This window comes from Bombus flavifrons, chromosome 13, assembly GCF_040668555.2.
Source record: "Bombus flavifrons isolate JBK064 chromosome 13, iyBomFlav1_principal, whole genome shotgun sequence".
Taxonomy (NCBI): domain Eukaryota; kingdom Metazoa; phylum Arthropoda; class Insecta; order Hymenoptera; family Apidae; genus Bombus; species Bombus flavifrons.
The window spans coordinates 12,722,912-12,741,987 of record NC_138454.1 but is presented as its reverse complement, the minus strand read 5'-3'; the positions used below and the strand labels follow the sequence as shown (position 1 = coordinate 12,741,987).

General features: G+C 26.4%; 2 protein-coding genes across 3 annotated transcripts; one reads left to right on the top strand and one right to left on the bottom strand.

The window, feature by feature from the left end:
• Positions 1-1,269: 1,269 nt before the first annotated feature.
• Positions 1,270-10,271, bottom strand: LOC138186202 (mitogen-activated protein kinase kinase kinase 7). Its single transcript, XM_069125800.1, has 10 exons — positions 10,154-10,271; positions 9,789-10,050; positions 8,925-9,150; positions 8,583-8,700; positions 8,136-8,465; positions 5,813-5,925; positions 5,338-5,630; positions 5,096-5,168; positions 1,843-2,096; positions 1,270-1,602 (listed from the first exon to the last, which is right to left on the bottom strand). The coding sequence occupies exons 2-10, from the start codon at positions 9,864-9,866 to the stop codon at positions 1,438-1,440; spliced, it is 1,650 nt and encodes a 549-aa protein (XP_068981901.1). The 5' UTR covers positions 9,867-10,050; positions 10,154-10,271; the 3' UTR covers positions 1,270-1,437.
• Positions 10,272-11,181: 910 nt separating this feature from the next.
• Positions 11,182-18,757, top strand: LOC138186208 (protein phosphatase inhibitor 2). 2 transcript variants are annotated; one of them, XM_069125811.1, is made up of 4 exons: positions 11,182-11,489; positions 12,056-12,226; positions 15,673-15,752; positions 16,028-18,757. In XM_069125811.1, exons 1-4 carry the CDS (start codon positions 11,410-11,412, stop codon positions 16,267-16,269), a joined length of 573 nt encoding a protein of 190 aa, XP_068981912.1. In that variant the 5' UTR covers positions 11,182-11,409; the 3' UTR covers positions 16,270-18,757. The 2 variants fall into 2 exon arrangements, with proteins under 2 accessions (XP_068981912.1, XP_068981913.1); XM_069125812.1 differs by lacking the exon at positions 11,182-11,489 and adding an exon at positions 11,503-11,652.
• The last annotated feature ends 319 nt before the right edge of the window (positions 18,758-19,076 follow it).

Sequence of the window (19,076 nt, the reverse complement as noted above, 5' to 3'; positions counted from 1 at the left end):
ATCGTTATTCATACGGTTTCATTTCAACTTTCATGAAAATATTGCAGATACGCGATTTTGTATGTTTATTTAAGATTTTAAATTGATTTGTTCGAAGAAGAAAATACGAAAATGTTCTGTTAAAAAAGAAACAGTAGAGGATATAAAATAATGGTCGATCGTAGAATAAATTATAAATGTTATTATTTATTATGCTTTGTACAGTAAAGTTCTATCAAGTTGTAAAGAAATCATGGCTTTAAGTAGAAGATGATACTTATAGTCAGACCCGTGCGAAACCAGAGGCACCGTGAACAATTGCTGGTACACATCGTTATATTTTGTTTTTAATAATCAAACTTTTTTCTTTAAAGAATAAAATACAATATTGAACATTACTAAAAGGTGATGTTAATGATATCATAGTATAAAAACTATAACGTAAACAGGAGTTACCCTAGAATTATTAGTTATCTGATAATGTTACTGTTAGTTAAAACTCGCTCGTAGTTATTAAACGAAGACGAGAAATGAAAAGAAAATATCGCGTATATTTAATAAATAAGCTTTTGACGCAAAAATATTTAACAATTTTAAAAAGACATCTTTCGTTGAAGAACCGATTTTTGATTACTGTAACTTCATTTCAATAACTAATTCTTGACAATGTTATGGCAAAAAATAGAAATTACATAATGAACAATTATCGGTATCCGATTAAATACAATACTTAATATTTTATAACGAGGACACCAGTTATCGAATATTTTACTGACTGTACAAATTAGTTTGTAACGAAAACTAATTATACGTAAGGACAAATTAGATAAATTAGATAAATAATAATACAATACCTCCTTAATTATTACTTATTATTAATGGTAATTCTTACATAAATAAATGTAGTAATAACAAATTACACAGGCAGTTGACTAATCATCGATTTCTAATTGATAATCATTGATTGAATTACGTTAACTTTCTCATAGCAGTATTTTTTCAAACCTGTATTTTTATATTTTAAAACACGATAAAAGCAAAAGCCACATTTAAAGCTACTTCGATAGATTTCCCGTAATGCTTATTTGAAAGATATAGATACCTGAATATATATGCATATTATTGATCAAATTTTTACATAATTTTGTTCATTAAAACGGAGAAGTCTCGATAAATGTTCTTGAAATCAAATGCAAATAGAAAACAGTGCTTTTATATATATAGTTATGTTTAAGAGATTGCATTGCCAATTTCTCTCTCTCTCTCTCTCTCTCTCTCTCTCTCTCTCCTCTCTCTTTTACTTTTGTATACTATAGAATAAAATCTAACGTTGAAAAATCTATTGAAAAAATCGATATTGTTGCCCGTGTTCGCTACAGGAAGGAAGCAGGGGAAATTCGCAAGACATAATGTAAAAAAGAATCTCGTCTAACGCTTGTACTTGTCTAATCTTGAGATTCAAGAATGTCTCGAAGGATTTTGACAAGGTACCACGAACCACCCGTTGTTTCCGGAAACTGTCGGACCGACTTGAGCGTTGCTCAAAAGAGCATTGTTCGTCCTCTGATTCTTCATGATTTCCAACTGACGTTTTAAATTTCGATACAGCTTTATGAGAGACTCCTGTAATCGAGAAAGGAACTAAAATTAATAATTTGATTTGCAAAAGCATAATATTAACAAGAATTTTAATTCTGAAAGAGAAACCTTCTTTTCATTCTTTTTCATTCTTTTTCATTCATAAAATTTAAAAGTTTGCAGATATTTTGCGTCATTTAAAAATTACTCTTTTGCGATCCTTCTACATAAACCAATCCTAAAATAATCTTTTTTTACTGATAATCTTTGTTTATATCAGCTTACTTTTTCATCCTCCAGTTTCCTGAGTTCCTCTTGCTGCCTTAAACTGTCTATGGTCAAATTTTTTAGCATTTCATTTTTGTGCTGCCCCAAAAGCGCTATCTCCGTTTGCACCTTCAAATATTCTTGCGCCAGCTGTTTGTGCTCTTCGAAAATTTCTTTCGATCTTTCGCAAGTCTGATCAGGCGTCAATGGCCTGAGATCCGCGTCCAAAAGGCGATAAACGTTGTCTAAATCTTTGTCAGTCGTGCTATTACCTGTCAAACAATAATTATAGCCGAAAGTTAATCCGATTAATATAAATGAACGAAAGTAACTTATTTTGTTTTTACTCTATCCAAAGATGTTTCTGGTATAAGACCGATACAAAATAAATTGATATTTTCCCAAATATGACGGATACATTGATTAAACGTACGTATTATCAACAGATCAGTAATCAGTCTAAACTCGGACTTGGAACCTATTCGTATAAAAAGTTCATTTTGATTATGTCAAAATTATAGCGCACTTAAATTGCCGAATACTTTTACTCGAAACTATTAGAGAAAATATATAGAAAGAAATATACCAACATGTATTTATGACTTATTTTACTTTTTACTAAACATTCGCAGGGTAAAAAGGATAAAGGAAAACTTTAAAATAATAAACTTTGCTATGTTTCTTTCATCAACACTAAATTCAACTTGAATTGAAGATATACTTTAGAAATATAGTAGTGCTATGTTGGTTTAACCCATTTTTAAATGATCACAGCAAAGTTATCGACTCTTGCTGTACGCCTATTTACGTTAAATCCATTCTGAATTTAAATTAATTTCACAACTTCTCGATTTATTTTGAGGATAACAATACTGTACGAACATTCGTTCGATTCAAGTGAAATACCCTCGTACATTACTTGATTCAAAATTTGTTTTCCTGCATTCCTCCAAAACAAAAACTGCTAGTACTAGTTATGCAATAATTACATCGAATTAAGGCATAATCGCTTTCGAAACGTATTATAGAAACATTAATAATATTAATAATTTCCGTACTAGGTCTACGGAAGCTACTCATTCCACCAATTTAAAATTTAATCCCTAATTTTGACCTTTAACTTTTTATCACATTTGGCGGGTTCAACTCCGCGTTCTTTCTAGCTCTATCGCGTGATTAGTAGCAACTGTTCGACGTTCGATCTTACAATGTTGATGTAATATCATGTAAAACCGTATAATAAAAGCTCTATCGCGGTTTACTCGAAACCCTCCTAATAAAAATTAAAAAAAAAAAAAAAAGGCACCTCGTCATACCATCAACGACGAGAAGAAAAAGAAAAACAGAGCAAGGTACTAACGTAGCAAAACCCAGCACCGCTTTAGGGTGTCCGTGGCGACGATATTTGGGTATTCCTCGCACATTTCCAAATACTGGAGCCTGTCGAGGCTTCGTTCATAATAGAATCAAGTATTCGTTCACATGAAAGATGTCACTCTCCGATTAAAAGTTACCACGAACCACTCTTTGATCCGGAGGATGGCGGTCGATCGAACTCGTCCGTAAAAGATGAAAAAAATGCAGATGGGGCAGGGGGAACGAGAAAACAAAATTTCCAAGAAACGAAAAATTTCTTTTCGATAACGAGGGTGAGAGAAAAAGAAGAAAGAAGAGAAAAGACGGTCGTTCTTGGTGATGTGTCGGGAGAGCACTAAACAAACGTGCATCTATATTGGGCCTGGTGAGTCAGCTACACCTGCTTCGAGGTATCCCCCACCAGACAGGACGTGCAAGCACGAGCCAAGAAGAAAATACGGTTCTTCGGCTCTTAATTCATCTTCAGGGCTGGATTAAGTCGAAACTCTGATTTCCATGTTGATGGAACATCAGCCGCAGCGAACAATTAAGAAATCCAATGGGGCACTGAGATATGCTATCCTGGGATCGTCTTTCTTTGGGAAGCATATGCTTCAACTTTGGAAACTGTATCAACAAGAATAATATTTCAAATAAGAAAATGATTGAAAATCTATAATTTCGTTTGACAGAAGCTATTGAAGTAAAATATATAATTTATCATTTAATATATTTTATTCTTTATACTTTTATTCAGATCATTCGGCTTTTACAGATATTTCAGAAAATTAATTTATTTCTTCTCGGTTTGTCACTTTATAGTTTTATATGTATTCAATCTGATAAAAAGTAGAAAGAGCATGGTCTGTTTTTATTTACTTGGGTCTTTTAGGACAGAGCTTTTATCGTCGTCGATAGGTGTCAATCAAAAACAAGTTCCCCTGATTAGTTGTTCGTTAAATTTAGTATATTCGTACAATGTGACTGTTCTCGCGGGCCCTTTGCCAGGGTAGATTTCGCCGATCGACGAACTCCCAAAGTATTCGTCACGGTGAAATCACAACGAGCCAAGGTGCGATGTTCTAACTTCTTTCTATCGCCTCGTTCTCACGTGTTTTTATATTGAGAGGGAACAATATTTGTACGTAACATATGTACAGATTAATCACAAGCCAAATATACATAAAACTATAAATAATTATAAATATAAATATTAATAATTTAAATTAAGTAAAAGTCTACAATTTTTATCAAATTAATTAATAGATTTTTAAAGATTTTTAATAAATTTTAGTGGCTTTGATTGATATCTTATATCTTCAAATTATATTGTATTCAATTAAACAGAAATAAAACCGCATTTCGCAAGAACGCAAATAAAATCAAAGTGCAGACATAAGTGTTAATTATTTACAAAAGTAATCGAATGACGACAATGGATTTGCCTGAGCGCATCACATTCCGCGCTAAAAGGAAGCTTTTGTGGAACATACGGAGAACGTTATTTTGGGATTAGAGTACTATCGCGATGAGTCACAAATTCAAAGTTCTCGCCCCGAACAAGTTCCCCTTCCTCTGCTGTTATAGAACAACGGCGAGGCCATCGACAAATAACAATTTAATAATTGTGCTATACGTATATGATAAGAAAGCAAGAAATTATGTATTCCATAAAATAAAATAGAAGTATAAATATTAACAAAAATGAAAACGAGATAGGAAACTTCGTTAAAATTTTCTATTACTAAACAAATGGAAAGCGTAATATTTATAACACAATATATCTACTTATAAATCATTTGTTATCGTTCGTATTGTAACTGTTTGAAACAATTTTCCCATAATCAAAAGCAAAATTAACTAAAACAAAATTTATAATTTAAATATTTTATAATAAAGATAATAATAAACTTACTTTGTGCAGTATTCTTTATCTTTAGAATAGGAGATTCCAATGGTGAGTCGGAACTCGGTAATCCCCAAGCATTCTGCAATTATAAAACATAAGAATATGTTTCTGTCAAAGATGTAAATACGTAAATCATAATAACTACAAATCTTGGAAAATATTTATACTTCTTTAAATATTAATTACTAATATTTAATAATTAATGATATGTAAACAAATTCATTATTTTTAAATTAAAAGTTACTAACCGGATCACACTCAACGTAAAGTTGAGGAAAATCTTTAATCTGGAATTCTTTATTGGATGGATTGTTTGCTGAAATATTATTTTTAGAAGGTGGATCCCTGAAATCGTAGAAGGGATTCGATGAACTGTTTTTTTCATTAAAAATTTCCGATTTTTCTTTGGAAACGGGTGCATTAGCTTTAATAGTACCGTTGGCAGCATATCCATTTATTTCAGAATCCATAGTATCAGTCACGTCCAAAGTATCATCTTTAGAAACCTGGTTGTCAATAACTTCCTCTGACTCAACATCTTCTACAATATAAAATTACATTATAATTAATTTATATAATCACTGTTGTCGTGTATAAATGTTTGTAAATAAACATTTCATATTTAAAATTATTATCTATTATTAGTAAATATTAATCATTTGTTAAATCTCATAACTTTGGATCGCTTAAATTACTTATGAAAAATTTTAATAATATACAAACTTCGGGAATATTCCACTGGTTCTAGATGTCCATTAAAGAATTGTGACAAGGTTGTCATTATTTCTACAACAGCATCCATTGATGGTCTTTCTTCGGGAGATTTGTGCCAACATCTGAAACAACCGTTCGTTTCTTTTCTTACTACATCTTACAAACGATTTATAAATGCTTATTTAGAATGTAAGAAGATAAGTAATAAAAATAGAGGGACATGCTGGCCAAAATCACATATATAAAATAATTTATCAGAATAGATAATTTGTTAGAGTAGGCATAACAAAAAAGATAGATCTCATTTCCTCAATACCCTTCTGCTGGAAAAATGACTTTAAAATCGAATATCAATTATTGATTATATCTTGATTATATTGATTATATTTTCAAGGATAATGTACCAGAAGAAATAGGTACATTTCATTTTTCCTATTTCCTACAGAAAAGTTAAAATATTACAATTTTTAATTTCTCTCTTTTTACAATTATACAATCGCAACAATAATTCATGACTAACATAAATTTGAATATTTTATGCAATATTTTCCATCCTCTCAAATTCAACACTTTCCCTTCCACAATCTACTGTCAACAAAATTTATGATGAAAATAACTGGGAGCACTTCTTAAATTTCTTGCTAGAAAATCCACGGAAACTACCATAGACAATAATTTGAAAAGCAAGTCATTCCTTCTAGTGTTGAATCATCATGCGAAAAACGAAAGGGAAAGTAATCTCGCCATCTGGCACAGTCGAATCCTTAGTGGACAAATATCATTGAAGACAATTTCACTTACCACTAAAATTTGCTCCCAGTGCCTAACCATTGAAGGGGATGAAAGAGTGGATTGTTGTCCCAAAGGAGAATCCATAGTTGCTAAAGGACCTTAATTTCTTTAAAAGAAAATATTATGATGAACTATGTGCCCCAATCTTCACCCTCACTTAGGACAAAACCTAAAATTCATAAGAAGAAATTTAGAAAAGCCCTAATTAGAAATGCAGAACAATCTCAGAATGAAGAATTATGAAACTGTTAAAGTTATCCTAGCACCAGGTAGATTGACCACCACCTTACACATTCCTATTCTAAAATACTCTAAACTATTCTAAAATACCAGCATTCCAAACAATCAATCCGATACTCATACCCTTCAACATTTCTACATTCCCTCCTTATACCTCAATCAAATTCCAACTGATTATTGATTGATGACTATTAATTTATTATTCCCTACTTCCCATGATCTTAGACATGATAATTAAAAAGCATAGCATAATCGACCACATATTAGAATATATCAGAAATACTGATGATATATTAAATACTTATAAATTAAACTATTCGCATTATCTTTTATTTTTTTAGTACTTAAGACCATTGATTATTTAAGAAGAAGAATAACAAGGAGTACACATGATCATATTAAATACTTTTAAACAAATGTTTTTCTGTTACAGGAAAGGAAGATTCGAAGACGCTATGTATAAGATCTTAAATTTCAACCTGTATAGGTAATAGCTTTTCACAATTTATATAAATTGTGAATAAATAGAAAATTCATTAAAGATTACCATAATAATGATTCAATTACACAATTGAATCTTTATAAATAATATTAGAATAATATGACGACTCTTTAGAGAAGAATATTTTAAACATACAACTTTTATGTTATGAGAAAAGGGTTTATTCTATTACAATTTAACAAAATACATTGTTAAAAATGATTTGGGCACAGCATATGGAAAAATTATCAAGATATTATATACAAATAAAATGCAAGTAATGTAAAATAAATATAAAATTATTTAAAAAAGCTCTAAATAACAATCAACATACTTAAAAACATTTTTCCACCTGAAAAGAAGTTTTTTCTATGAACAAACTTGTGTAATCACCAATTATCAATCAAATAAAATGAAAATTTTTTAAATTAAATGTTCAATGATAAAGTTTTTAAAGAAATTTTTTTAAACATAATAATGTTATAACTATTTTCAAGCATAAAATATGTTAAAATACATAAAATATATTAAATCTAAATACTTGTAAATATACTTTAACGTTTCAATAATCTGCAGTTAATTTCAAGAAGCAAATAGAGTATTTGTTATATTTTTTCCTACAACATATACTTTCAAATACTAATGCTTTTTATCAATTACAATTATTTCTATCACATATTTAGTAACATGTGTCAATATCGAAAAAGGTAATATGACTTTATAAAACAAAGAAAATAATTAATCTTAACTTCTTTAGTAAATTATTAGAACATGCTTTATTAATTATAAAAGTGAATGATTATAAATATTAATAAATACCTGGTCATGAGATCTTCAATTGGTTTAGGGCAACCTTCAATTAAAGGAGGTCTTTGTCCTACATGTACTGCCCACATTATTCTGTAAGCTGAACCACCAATTTCATCAAATGGTTTCTTCCTTGACAATATCTCCCACAAAATAACACCCCAACTAAACACATCACACTTTTCGGTGTATCTAGAACCCTCAAATACTTCTGGAGCCATCCAAGCAGCAGAACCTTTGTTATTAGTCATGTATGTATTTAGATCACAAGCTGTACCAAAATCACAAATTTTAAGAGTTTGTCCACCCATAACTAACAACAAATTTGGTGGTTTTAAGTCTCTGCAAATATAAATGAAATCTGTTGAAACGCTACAGATATCATTTGAATAAAAAATAAACTTTCAGATTGTTATATTATGTCCTCGAAAAAAAAAATATATATTTAACTTAATTTACCTGTGAATTAAAGGTTTTGGTTTCATATTGTGAAGATATGCGACACCACGTGCACATTGCAAAGCCCAACTCATTGCATGTCCTGCAGTATATTGTGGCTGAGGATTGCAATGCAAAACTGCAACATATTAATAAAACAAAAAGTAAATGTAATATTTAATTATTAATGCTTGATGATAATAAAACAATATGAAACAATAAAAGGCATTTAATGTCTTGTTAAACAAATTAAATCTTATGCATTATCAAAGCAAGCAACAATAATATTTAGACTATAACAATAATTCAGAACTCTATTGTATTAAAAAAATGAAGTTCTATAGAATTTAAAAAAGTTAATACCATTATATAAGGAGCCACCTTCTGCATATTCCATAACCAGGCAAACCGGATTTTTAGTACAGGCACCATAAAGTTTTACAATATTGGGATGCACAACTCTAGATAATTGCCTAACTTCTACAGTAAAGGCCTTTTTTTCACCTTCTGAGTTTATATACTTTATAGCAACATATTGTCCCCTCCATTTTCCTTTCCATACTACTCCAAAAGAACCTTTTCCGACTACCTACATAAAAGTAAATAATGAACGATTTATTATTGATTTAATTTAGTGCTCTTCAGATTTTAAAATAAATCATTTCTTTTCGAAAAATGAAGTAACAAGTTAAGAATATTAATATTGTTAGATAAACATAGAAACTGCATGTAACCTCAACAAAATGAAAAACAATACAAAGATATAAAAATGTAATATTTTATTTATTCTTCTTTAATATACTCTGTATTCTACTAAACGATGTTATTAATTTTTAATTAAATTATTTTCACACAATCTATATCAAATTTTTAAAAGTGACATACATTTACAATCTATTAAAATAAAAAAATTTTCTTTTTCAGTTTTTTTTCTCAACCTAATGATATTTCAAATAAAAATCTCTCTCGTTATCTAAATCAAAATTCGAATATTAAAGTACAGAAAATAGAAAGGAGCTTCGTTAACATCAATTTGCTTAAAAAATATTCAACGATCGTCATTTAGGTTATATTTCAAACAAAATCAGATAATCAATTAGGATAAATTACAAAAAATAAACGCAACTGGATGTAACATTTGAGAAATGTTTTATTGAATGACGATAAAAAAAACAAAAATTTGACTTGTTCGAACAATAATGAAAAGTTTCTGCATAATTATGATACCTGCTCTGTTTCAATTTCATCGTAGTTAATTTCTTCTACAAACTGCTGCTGATGGCTTACTAATTCTTTACCCGCCATCACACACAGTCGACATCACATTAGTTTCAGGGCACATTTAATTACCGGGCGTATTTATCATGAACGAATATTTATTTAAACTCCGAGCTCAAGCTCCTTTGATATTTTCCATTTTATTAACATTCAGAAGGCATGTGTAGCGAGAAAGTTGTATCGATAGATGTTCATCATTCGATAGATCGATCTGTTGAAATACGATCCATCGTTAAACATAGAAAACGTGATTAAATTTATGCGCTAACGAAAACAGAAACATTAAATTATTTTCGTTTAATCAAAAAGCATACCAGTTAAGACATGGGAAGAAAAGTAGAAAGAGAAATATGTACACATATGTGTAAAATGAACGTGCACTACGTACTACCAGGTACTACGTAACGACGTTTAATAAGTTTACTTCGGGGCTTCGGGGATAGCTTTGGGTTTTCTTACTAAATAAAATACAATCCAATCACAGACTTGTTTTTGATGTCACGTATATTCCATACATATATTCTCAATCATAAATTTATTTGCGTCAAGTTGCAAAATATCATATATATTCAGAAACATTAAAAATATATATTGTTATTATTCAGTATAAAATTTGACTTGCATTTCATATTATAATCCTATACGGTTTAAAATAGAGAAGATTAAAATATTAATATATGTCCTCTACATATAATATAGATACTGAATCAGCAGATGCATATATTATGTTCGACACTTTTAATCTTTGTTATACTTGTTATATTCTTTTATATATATATTCGCCCGTGTTATAATTAATTTGCTTATATCAAATAAGAAACAAAACAGGTAATTATACATCGTATAAGTAATTTGAAATGTTAAATATATACTTAATATGATTTGAATATCGAAAACGTTATATTCTGTAATTTAATATTTAATATGTATTTAATTTTATATGTACTTAATACTTAATATTTATAATTTAATATGTCGTTTTGTGTAAATCGTAATTCGTTTAGAGTTTATAGAATTAAACAAAGTTTCGTTCATAGATTATGTACAAAGTAATGATAATATTATTATAGTGTGTATGAGTAAAATTATAAAAAAATAATAAAGCAGAATTATTTAACAAAAATATACGTAGAAAAATTCTCATTTTATTATAGTTAATCGAAACCTCGGTTTAATGCTTCGTTATGTAAAATCTGTTATACTACCATAAACTTTTAATTTCATTAACGGCTTATTACATAATAGGGGGCTATAACTTCACTTACAAAAAATAGATTTCGATGCTTCAGTAATTTAATTCGAAAATGACTGTGGTACTACAAAATATGTATATACATATATACTACGTAATACACCCTGCCCTGTATAAGGTTTTGTGTAACATGGCACCAATCAGAGCTCGTGATTTTTCCATTTAAAACTGAAAATTGTTAAAGTGATAATTTGTCATCGTCAATAAACGATTGTCCAAGTACTTCTAATTCGAGTGGAAACATTCTGAAGAAAATTTTACTTTACAAAGATTCGTCATGTTTTATAATTATCAAATGTGAATCAATCTCTTTTCAAAATGGCAGAAAATCTTTCGAAACGGCCTCCTAAGGGAATTTTAAAATCATCTAGCAGCTTCGATAATCCAGATATACCCAGGTATAAATGATTTTTTTAGATTTATTTCTTTCATATTGAAGCTATGGTTTCATTTATACATACATATATAAACGAGTAACTTTAATGTGAATATCTTTTTATAACTAAAAATTATATGAGAGAGAGAAAGACAGATGATGACAGAGTTAACTTGTGTTTTAAGGTTAGTTTAATTTAAATCATTCTTATTTTTCTTTTTTCATTTAATTATTTATATTTTACTTTTATTTTATTAGAGCATTGTCATAATTGTAAATTAATTACTGTCTTTCTTAATCCATTTATCTTCGTTTAAAGTTGTTACAGACTGTCATAGTTAAGTAAATTTTATACGTAAAAAATTTTAATTGTAATTTATCTATTGACTATGTTAATAAATATATATTTTTTCATTATAATTTTACAATATAATTTTTTGGATTTGTAAGTCATAATCAACGTTTTATCAAATAATGTTAGGAAATTGATAGTATTTTATATTAATTATACATTTTGCTTGTTCCATAATTTAAAATAGTAAATATTAATGATAAATTTTTAATAATGTACGACAATTTTTATTACAGACCAAGCAAAGAAACAAAATGGGATGAAATGAATATAATTGCAACATTGCACCCAGCAGAAAAAGATTATGGTCATATGAAGATTGATGAACCAAAAACCCCATACAACTATGAAGGCCTGCAAGCTGAATTTCAATTTGATCAATTAGATTCTACTGCAGTTGCTACCAAGTAAGTATTTATATTAATTCATTAGAAATAAGTATTTTATTCTATATTTCTAGTTATTTTCATAAATATCTTCTGCATTGTACATATTACCACATATCACCAAAAAAAATAAATAAATAAATAAATAAATAAAAGAAAATTGGTAGATTTCTATAAATTACAGTTACAAGAAGTGTATAATTTTGTAATGTACAAAATATGTATAATATTTCAAGAACACCAATAGTAACTAAACTTATAGTTACATTAATATTAATACTAACTGGAATATTATCTACTTCTCATAAATAATAAATATGTCTGTAATATTCGTTTTATATTATTTTATTTAATAAAAATAATATAATTACACACATTCTTATTTCACAATATATATAATACAAAAGTGCATAGTGTCTTTCGAAATAATGTAGATAGATAGATAGAAAAAAAATATTATTTGAAATAGATTTTTAATTGATTTATGTGATACACAAATGTAATTGATAGTGCGATATTCTATAACTTGTAATTTTATTTTAAAGGAATTAATGGCATTAAAATGAGATATACATATTGCTTAAAAAATCAATGAATGAATTAACAAATTATAATTAATGTTTATAATTTGTTATTTTACTATCAATCAATTTACTGTAATGAGTTTCTAATTATTAATTTTCTTTCTTTCTCTATGTTTGTAAGGAGCATATTATTTAAAAAATCATTTGAAAATTAATTTTATTAATATTATAATCTAAAGTGATTGTTATTTATAATTTTCTCTTTCTAGAAGGATGCATTATGCTCAGATCTTAATATAAAATATTATCTCCTTTTTATCCATTTAAAATTTTTCAATTAGTCTAATTTATGGTATCTGTTTAGAGTTTTATACCAGGATTGGCTTAAATGGAAACTATCAAATTTAAATTATGCTACTATTCTGTACTAAGTAGCAACATCACCATGTAGAGTATAGCATTGTTACATACATAATGCTCAAGTGTTGGTATTGGAATTGAATATTAAGAATAGAATGAATGTATGCAAATGTATGTAGAAATTTCATGTTGATTTATTCTTTTTATTGGAATAAATCTTCATTGGTAAGTTTCAGTGCTCTTCAAAATGTACATTTGCTGTTTTTGCTTCTCAGAGTTGTATTCCTTTATTATTTTCAGTAATTCTACACAAAAAGAGGTTCTTGTGTGGAAAATTGCTTGAATTCTTCAGAAAAATATTATTTAAATTTCCAAAATTTGAATAAACAGGACCAATTTTTAAGATGGTTCACATATTTACAAATACTATGATCAAACAGTTTTAATCGAATATACATGCACCAAGAAACATACAAAGTGTTTCAAAAGGTATGTAACATCCCGAAGTCGAAAATTACATGACATATAGTTATAATTTTTTAAACATTATTAATTGTCAAAATTGAATGCACATACATTTAAAATACAATATTTTTACAAAACACTTTCTCATACATTTTTGCGGCATACATTTTTTAAATTTACATAAGCTAAATTTTTAAACGTTTTAATAATAAAGAAAATAAAACCAATCTCTTATGTTAATGTATTGTAGAATAATACTGAATTAACACAACCTGAAAAATCAAATAAAAGTCTATATAATATGCATGTTGATAATGAAAAACCAGTATCCAATAAATATATGTAATTTAAGATAACTACAATAAATATATATTTTTAAAAGAATTTAAAAAATTATTATACATGTTATTGTTTAAAATCAAAATTTCCAATTAAGCATCCAATTTTTACAATGAATAATATAAAAAATTTCTACGAATACATTATACAAAAAATTCTGTAACTTAACTAATACGTGCAGTGGTCTATGTTATTTTAAGGTGTTACACATCTTTCAAAAGTCTCCTTTACGTTTATACTTTTTTCAGAAAAGTAATTCTACTGTGTGAAATTTGAACACTTGAATGGAGTTGACATGCACTACAAGAAAAGAAGGAAAAATAGTTAAGTAGCATTAGAGTTTGAAGCATTATGGTAGCATTTTGAAGTACCAAAGAAATTCATTCATACACACATGCACATACAGAAAATCTTTTTACATATATTAGATTGTTAATCTCACTGTAAAAAATGTAAAAAATGAATTTTTACCTGGTAAGATATAATAGGATAAATTAATTTCTTTATTTATTTATTTGTATGTATTAAAATATTCTATGTATCATAAATAACAACTTATTTACTTGTTGCATTCATTCATTTCACGAAATCTCCATTCATAATTTCAAAAGATAGTTTATATTGATATGACTATTATGCCTTACCATATAAAGATAAATGAAAATCTCTACAAAAGTAACAGTATTTTTTCTATAAAGTATTTAGAAATTTTTGATCATATAAATGCATGTAATACTGAACTCCACACAAAATTTTTGTTTAACAATATACCTTTATTATCTATTTAATATAGCGAAAAAGTAAGTAATAAAAAATAATTTCTGTGTAGACAACTACTGACTGTGACATGAAAATCAAGATATAATGAAATAATAAATTTGAAATTCATTTCTCCTAATTTTACCAAATTTTTATTATAATTTATTTATATTTAATTCATTTCAGTTATAATATATTTATATTAACATAAATTTAATTTTATATCAATTTCAACTAAGAAACGTTTAACAGTGTTACAATATTATTTTAATAATTATTTTTGTAATAGCATTAAGCATCATAAAAAAAGTTGCATACGATATATAATTAATAATATACACATAATTTTGCTAATGAATATTTAAATGAAAATGTAACCGTATGTCATACAAGTATTACAGATCAGCTACTTTTATAACTAATTACATCCTTACTTCGGAATGTTACATACTAAAAGTAAATTACATAAAAATACATGCTTGAACTACATTCAATAAGAAAATATTTTACATTAAGTATAAATATGGGGTTGTAAAATGCTTATGATTTAATCAAAATGATTGTTTTTGGAAAGATTCAAATGAAGTAATTACAGATTACATTACAAAGATAAATTAGGATTTAAGGTATTGTTATAAAAATGTGTGTAATAAGAAGGAAACGATTCATATGTTATAATATTTAAATGTATTATATATACTTTTTTATCTTGGTAACCCTATGTAAAATATTAAGGCACTTTTGTGAATAATTATTCCATTTATTTGCTTTATTTCTTATTTTTATTACAATTAGTATTAGTAGTTATATGTTTTTTACTTGTATATTCTTCAATTGTACTTAAAAATATCAACAACAATTAAATACATTTTATATTTTATATTTTCACAAATTTGGTTTTTCTAAATATTTTATTTCATTAATAATTATAGGTTTGAACAATTGAAACACTAAAAATTCATAAATTTTGCGTTTCTTTTCATTTAAAATTGTAAAGAATTTTCTTTCCCATATTTACAGATTGGCAGAAGGCAGTAAACCAAAAATATTTGAAGAATCAAGTGAAGATGAAGATGAAAAAGAAACTGTTGAAGAAAGAGGTAAGAAATTATAAACCTTTTCATAGAGAGATAATTTATATTTTAATTATATTTGCATAAATAAAATATATACCAATATGTATACCTTATAGTTGATTATAAATATCTTTTATTGAAATGATTTTTGTTTTACTGTTATTATTATTAAAATTGTAATTCTAAATATCTTATTAAAAAGTAATTAATTTTAATCAATTGAGGAGGAATGAGAAAGATTATCATCACAATGTGGTATTGAGTAACAAAAGATATCAATGTATATGGAAAAATTTTAGAAAAACGTAAAGCATTTGAAGCAAAGAGAAAGCGTCATTATCAAGAATGGCAAGTAGTTCAAATGGCTCGAAAACAATTACTTGAACAAGATGAAGATGAAGATGAGGAGAGCAATGAAGAAAATGAAGAACATGAAGAAGACATAGAAAAAGATGACAATAATTCTCTTCATCCTGAAGAACATGATTTTGATCTTAAATTCAAGTGCATGCCATCTTGCAATATAACAAAAGGAAAGTGATATGGCGATGGACATTAATAAATAATATTATAAATTACTTCATTAGAATTTAGAATTTAATTCTCTAAAAATTTTAGTTCATGTTAAATTTATTTACTATTATACAACTGACAAATGCAATAAATTACAATGTCCGTTTTACATGAGTTAGATGATTAAGTCAATAAATTTTTGTAATTGACCAATTTACTATTTTTCAATAATTGACTTATACATTAATCAGTGTAATTAATTACACAACGAATGTATAGTGAATTTATAAGTAATTAATTGCGTAATTGAAAGCACATATTAATAAATAATTAATAATTACACAAACATTTAATTTAATTACTTATTTTCAGCAATTTAATCATTGGACATTCACTTATTATTTATTGAATTCAAGCTAGTACTTAGTTCTGTAATTGTACAGAATGATAGACATTCTTAATTCAAAAATGAAACTACAAATTTCTTTTGTTTATGAGAAAATTACAGTAATTTTCTAACTTTTATTGGTGCTGTGGTAAAAATGTAATTTGATTATTAATCACTTTACTAATATATAAACAGTAATTACTAGATACTAATATTTTAATGCATAAGTTGTAATTTATTTTCACGTAAATTCTTCTATTATACATTAAGTTTTCTTGCAAAGATTAAATGATTATTTATGTCATTTTATAATATCAAATAATTGATTTAATCAATTTTATCAATTGATTGAATTAATAATTAAATAATTGATTTTTCAACAAAATATTTAATATACTTCGATTAAAATTTATATTTGTAAACTAGAGCAATACTTTAGTTTTTTTTGCATGAATGATTTTTTGATTGCTCTAATTAATCACATTGCTTATTGAAATAGTTAATCAGTGATGTACATTTATAAAATTATTATTAAAGCGCTTATTAAATGTTTTATAAGATCCTAAGCAATTAGGAAATGAGTAATTCTTAAAGAACGAATTCTTTTACATAATTAGTAGTACGCATAAAAGATGGAAAGAATTCCTGAACATAAGATATTATTACAGATACACTCATTCTAATTTATTATATTAAATTTGTAATAGATTTCTCCATTTCATGCATTAAGAATTTCTCATTTTCTAATTATATATTACAGTTTACAAAATATTCTTAAAACAGGGTGTTCTGTAAGGTATGTGAGATGAGTAAGAGATTCTGAAATTAGAATCTTATTTTAGACATTTTTACATTGATATTATCTTTGTTCGCATAGTAATACATATCATTTAGGTATATTAGTTCCTTTTATTTCTTTCACGATAATCAAATTTAACTTATGCATACTAAATATTAAGAAAAAGAAGTTATTTTTATAAATAACTGCAAAATTTTTGTACTAACATTAATATATTATTAACAATTTCTGAACATTAATTTAATAAAACTGTATTTTGTCTATTAATAATAAAGTTCAATTTTTTATTAATTTTTGCATTTCTTTTTTCAATATAAGTTCAATTAGTAAAATATATGTGTATAATATAATCAATGTGAATTTGTCTAAATATGAAACTGTGTAAATCTTTCATTTGTAAAATTATATCTTCTTATATGTTTTATTTAAAATATAATATATTCCTTGTCATAAACATCTCAAGCCCTTTGATCTTGTTACTAAAAAATTGATATTATCTTTAAAACTAATTTATTATTTTATTCCAAATTAAGATTTATATTAGTTTTCTATTCTTATTATAATACGGTGCAAACAACCAAGGCTTTATAAATTTGAAATTCTTTATATGTGAAGTATTATATTGTACTTCGAGATGGAACATTATTATTTATGTATATACATATATATCATAATACAACAGTTTATGGCAAGAGAGATTATTATCTAGACAATCGAATTTATTTTTCGTTCAGAAATACTTCCTATGACATGTAACAGGTATTTTTGTAGATTACAGTAGGATCCTTATACAAATTAGTTTTAGAAAAATAGATTTTCGTCTGACGTGTATCGTTTCAGAATGTACTTTGCATTGTAAATATGTGTATTAACAACGAATTCAGTGTATTCAGATTTAAAATGTAGAACGCAATAAAACCGTGAATCGGATACTAAATCAAATATTTTTCAGTAACTGATCATGAATATTATATTTAGACTCAAATAATTGAATAACTGAAATAAAATTTTGAAATAAACAAATTCACTATCAATGCAAATTTTAATTCATAACTGAAAATATGCATAAATTAGTATTATTTATATATAAGTTTAGAATAAAGTATGTTTTAATATATAATAATATATGCAGACATGTAACTGTGTCACAAAACTTCAAACTAAAAAATATTAGTAACAGGATAAGTGTTTGATTCTCAGTTTTGTTGCATTACTATAAACAAGTTACTACGCTTAACTTAAATAGAATACTCAAACTTGCAGCTTTAAAGATAGATTAAGGTAGAAAAGAATAGAGTGTAATGGACAAATAGACCAAGGATAAAGATAGATGATTATTTTATTTTGTTTCTAAAACATAAAGAAACAATATAATGTAACGTAGAAAGCCATCCAATTGTTGCAATTTATGTGCAATGAAAAAAAAAAATATATATATATATACACACACATACATACTATATCATTCTTATAGAAGATTAATATTTCTTTAGATATTTAATGTTTATAAAAAAAATGTTTCATATATTACATAAATAATTAATCAATCATATTTGAAATATTAATGTAATGTCTAAATCATAAAATACTTTAGTATAATAAATATAGAATTTTCATATAAATTATTTTTGTCTTCTAGTAAGCTTCT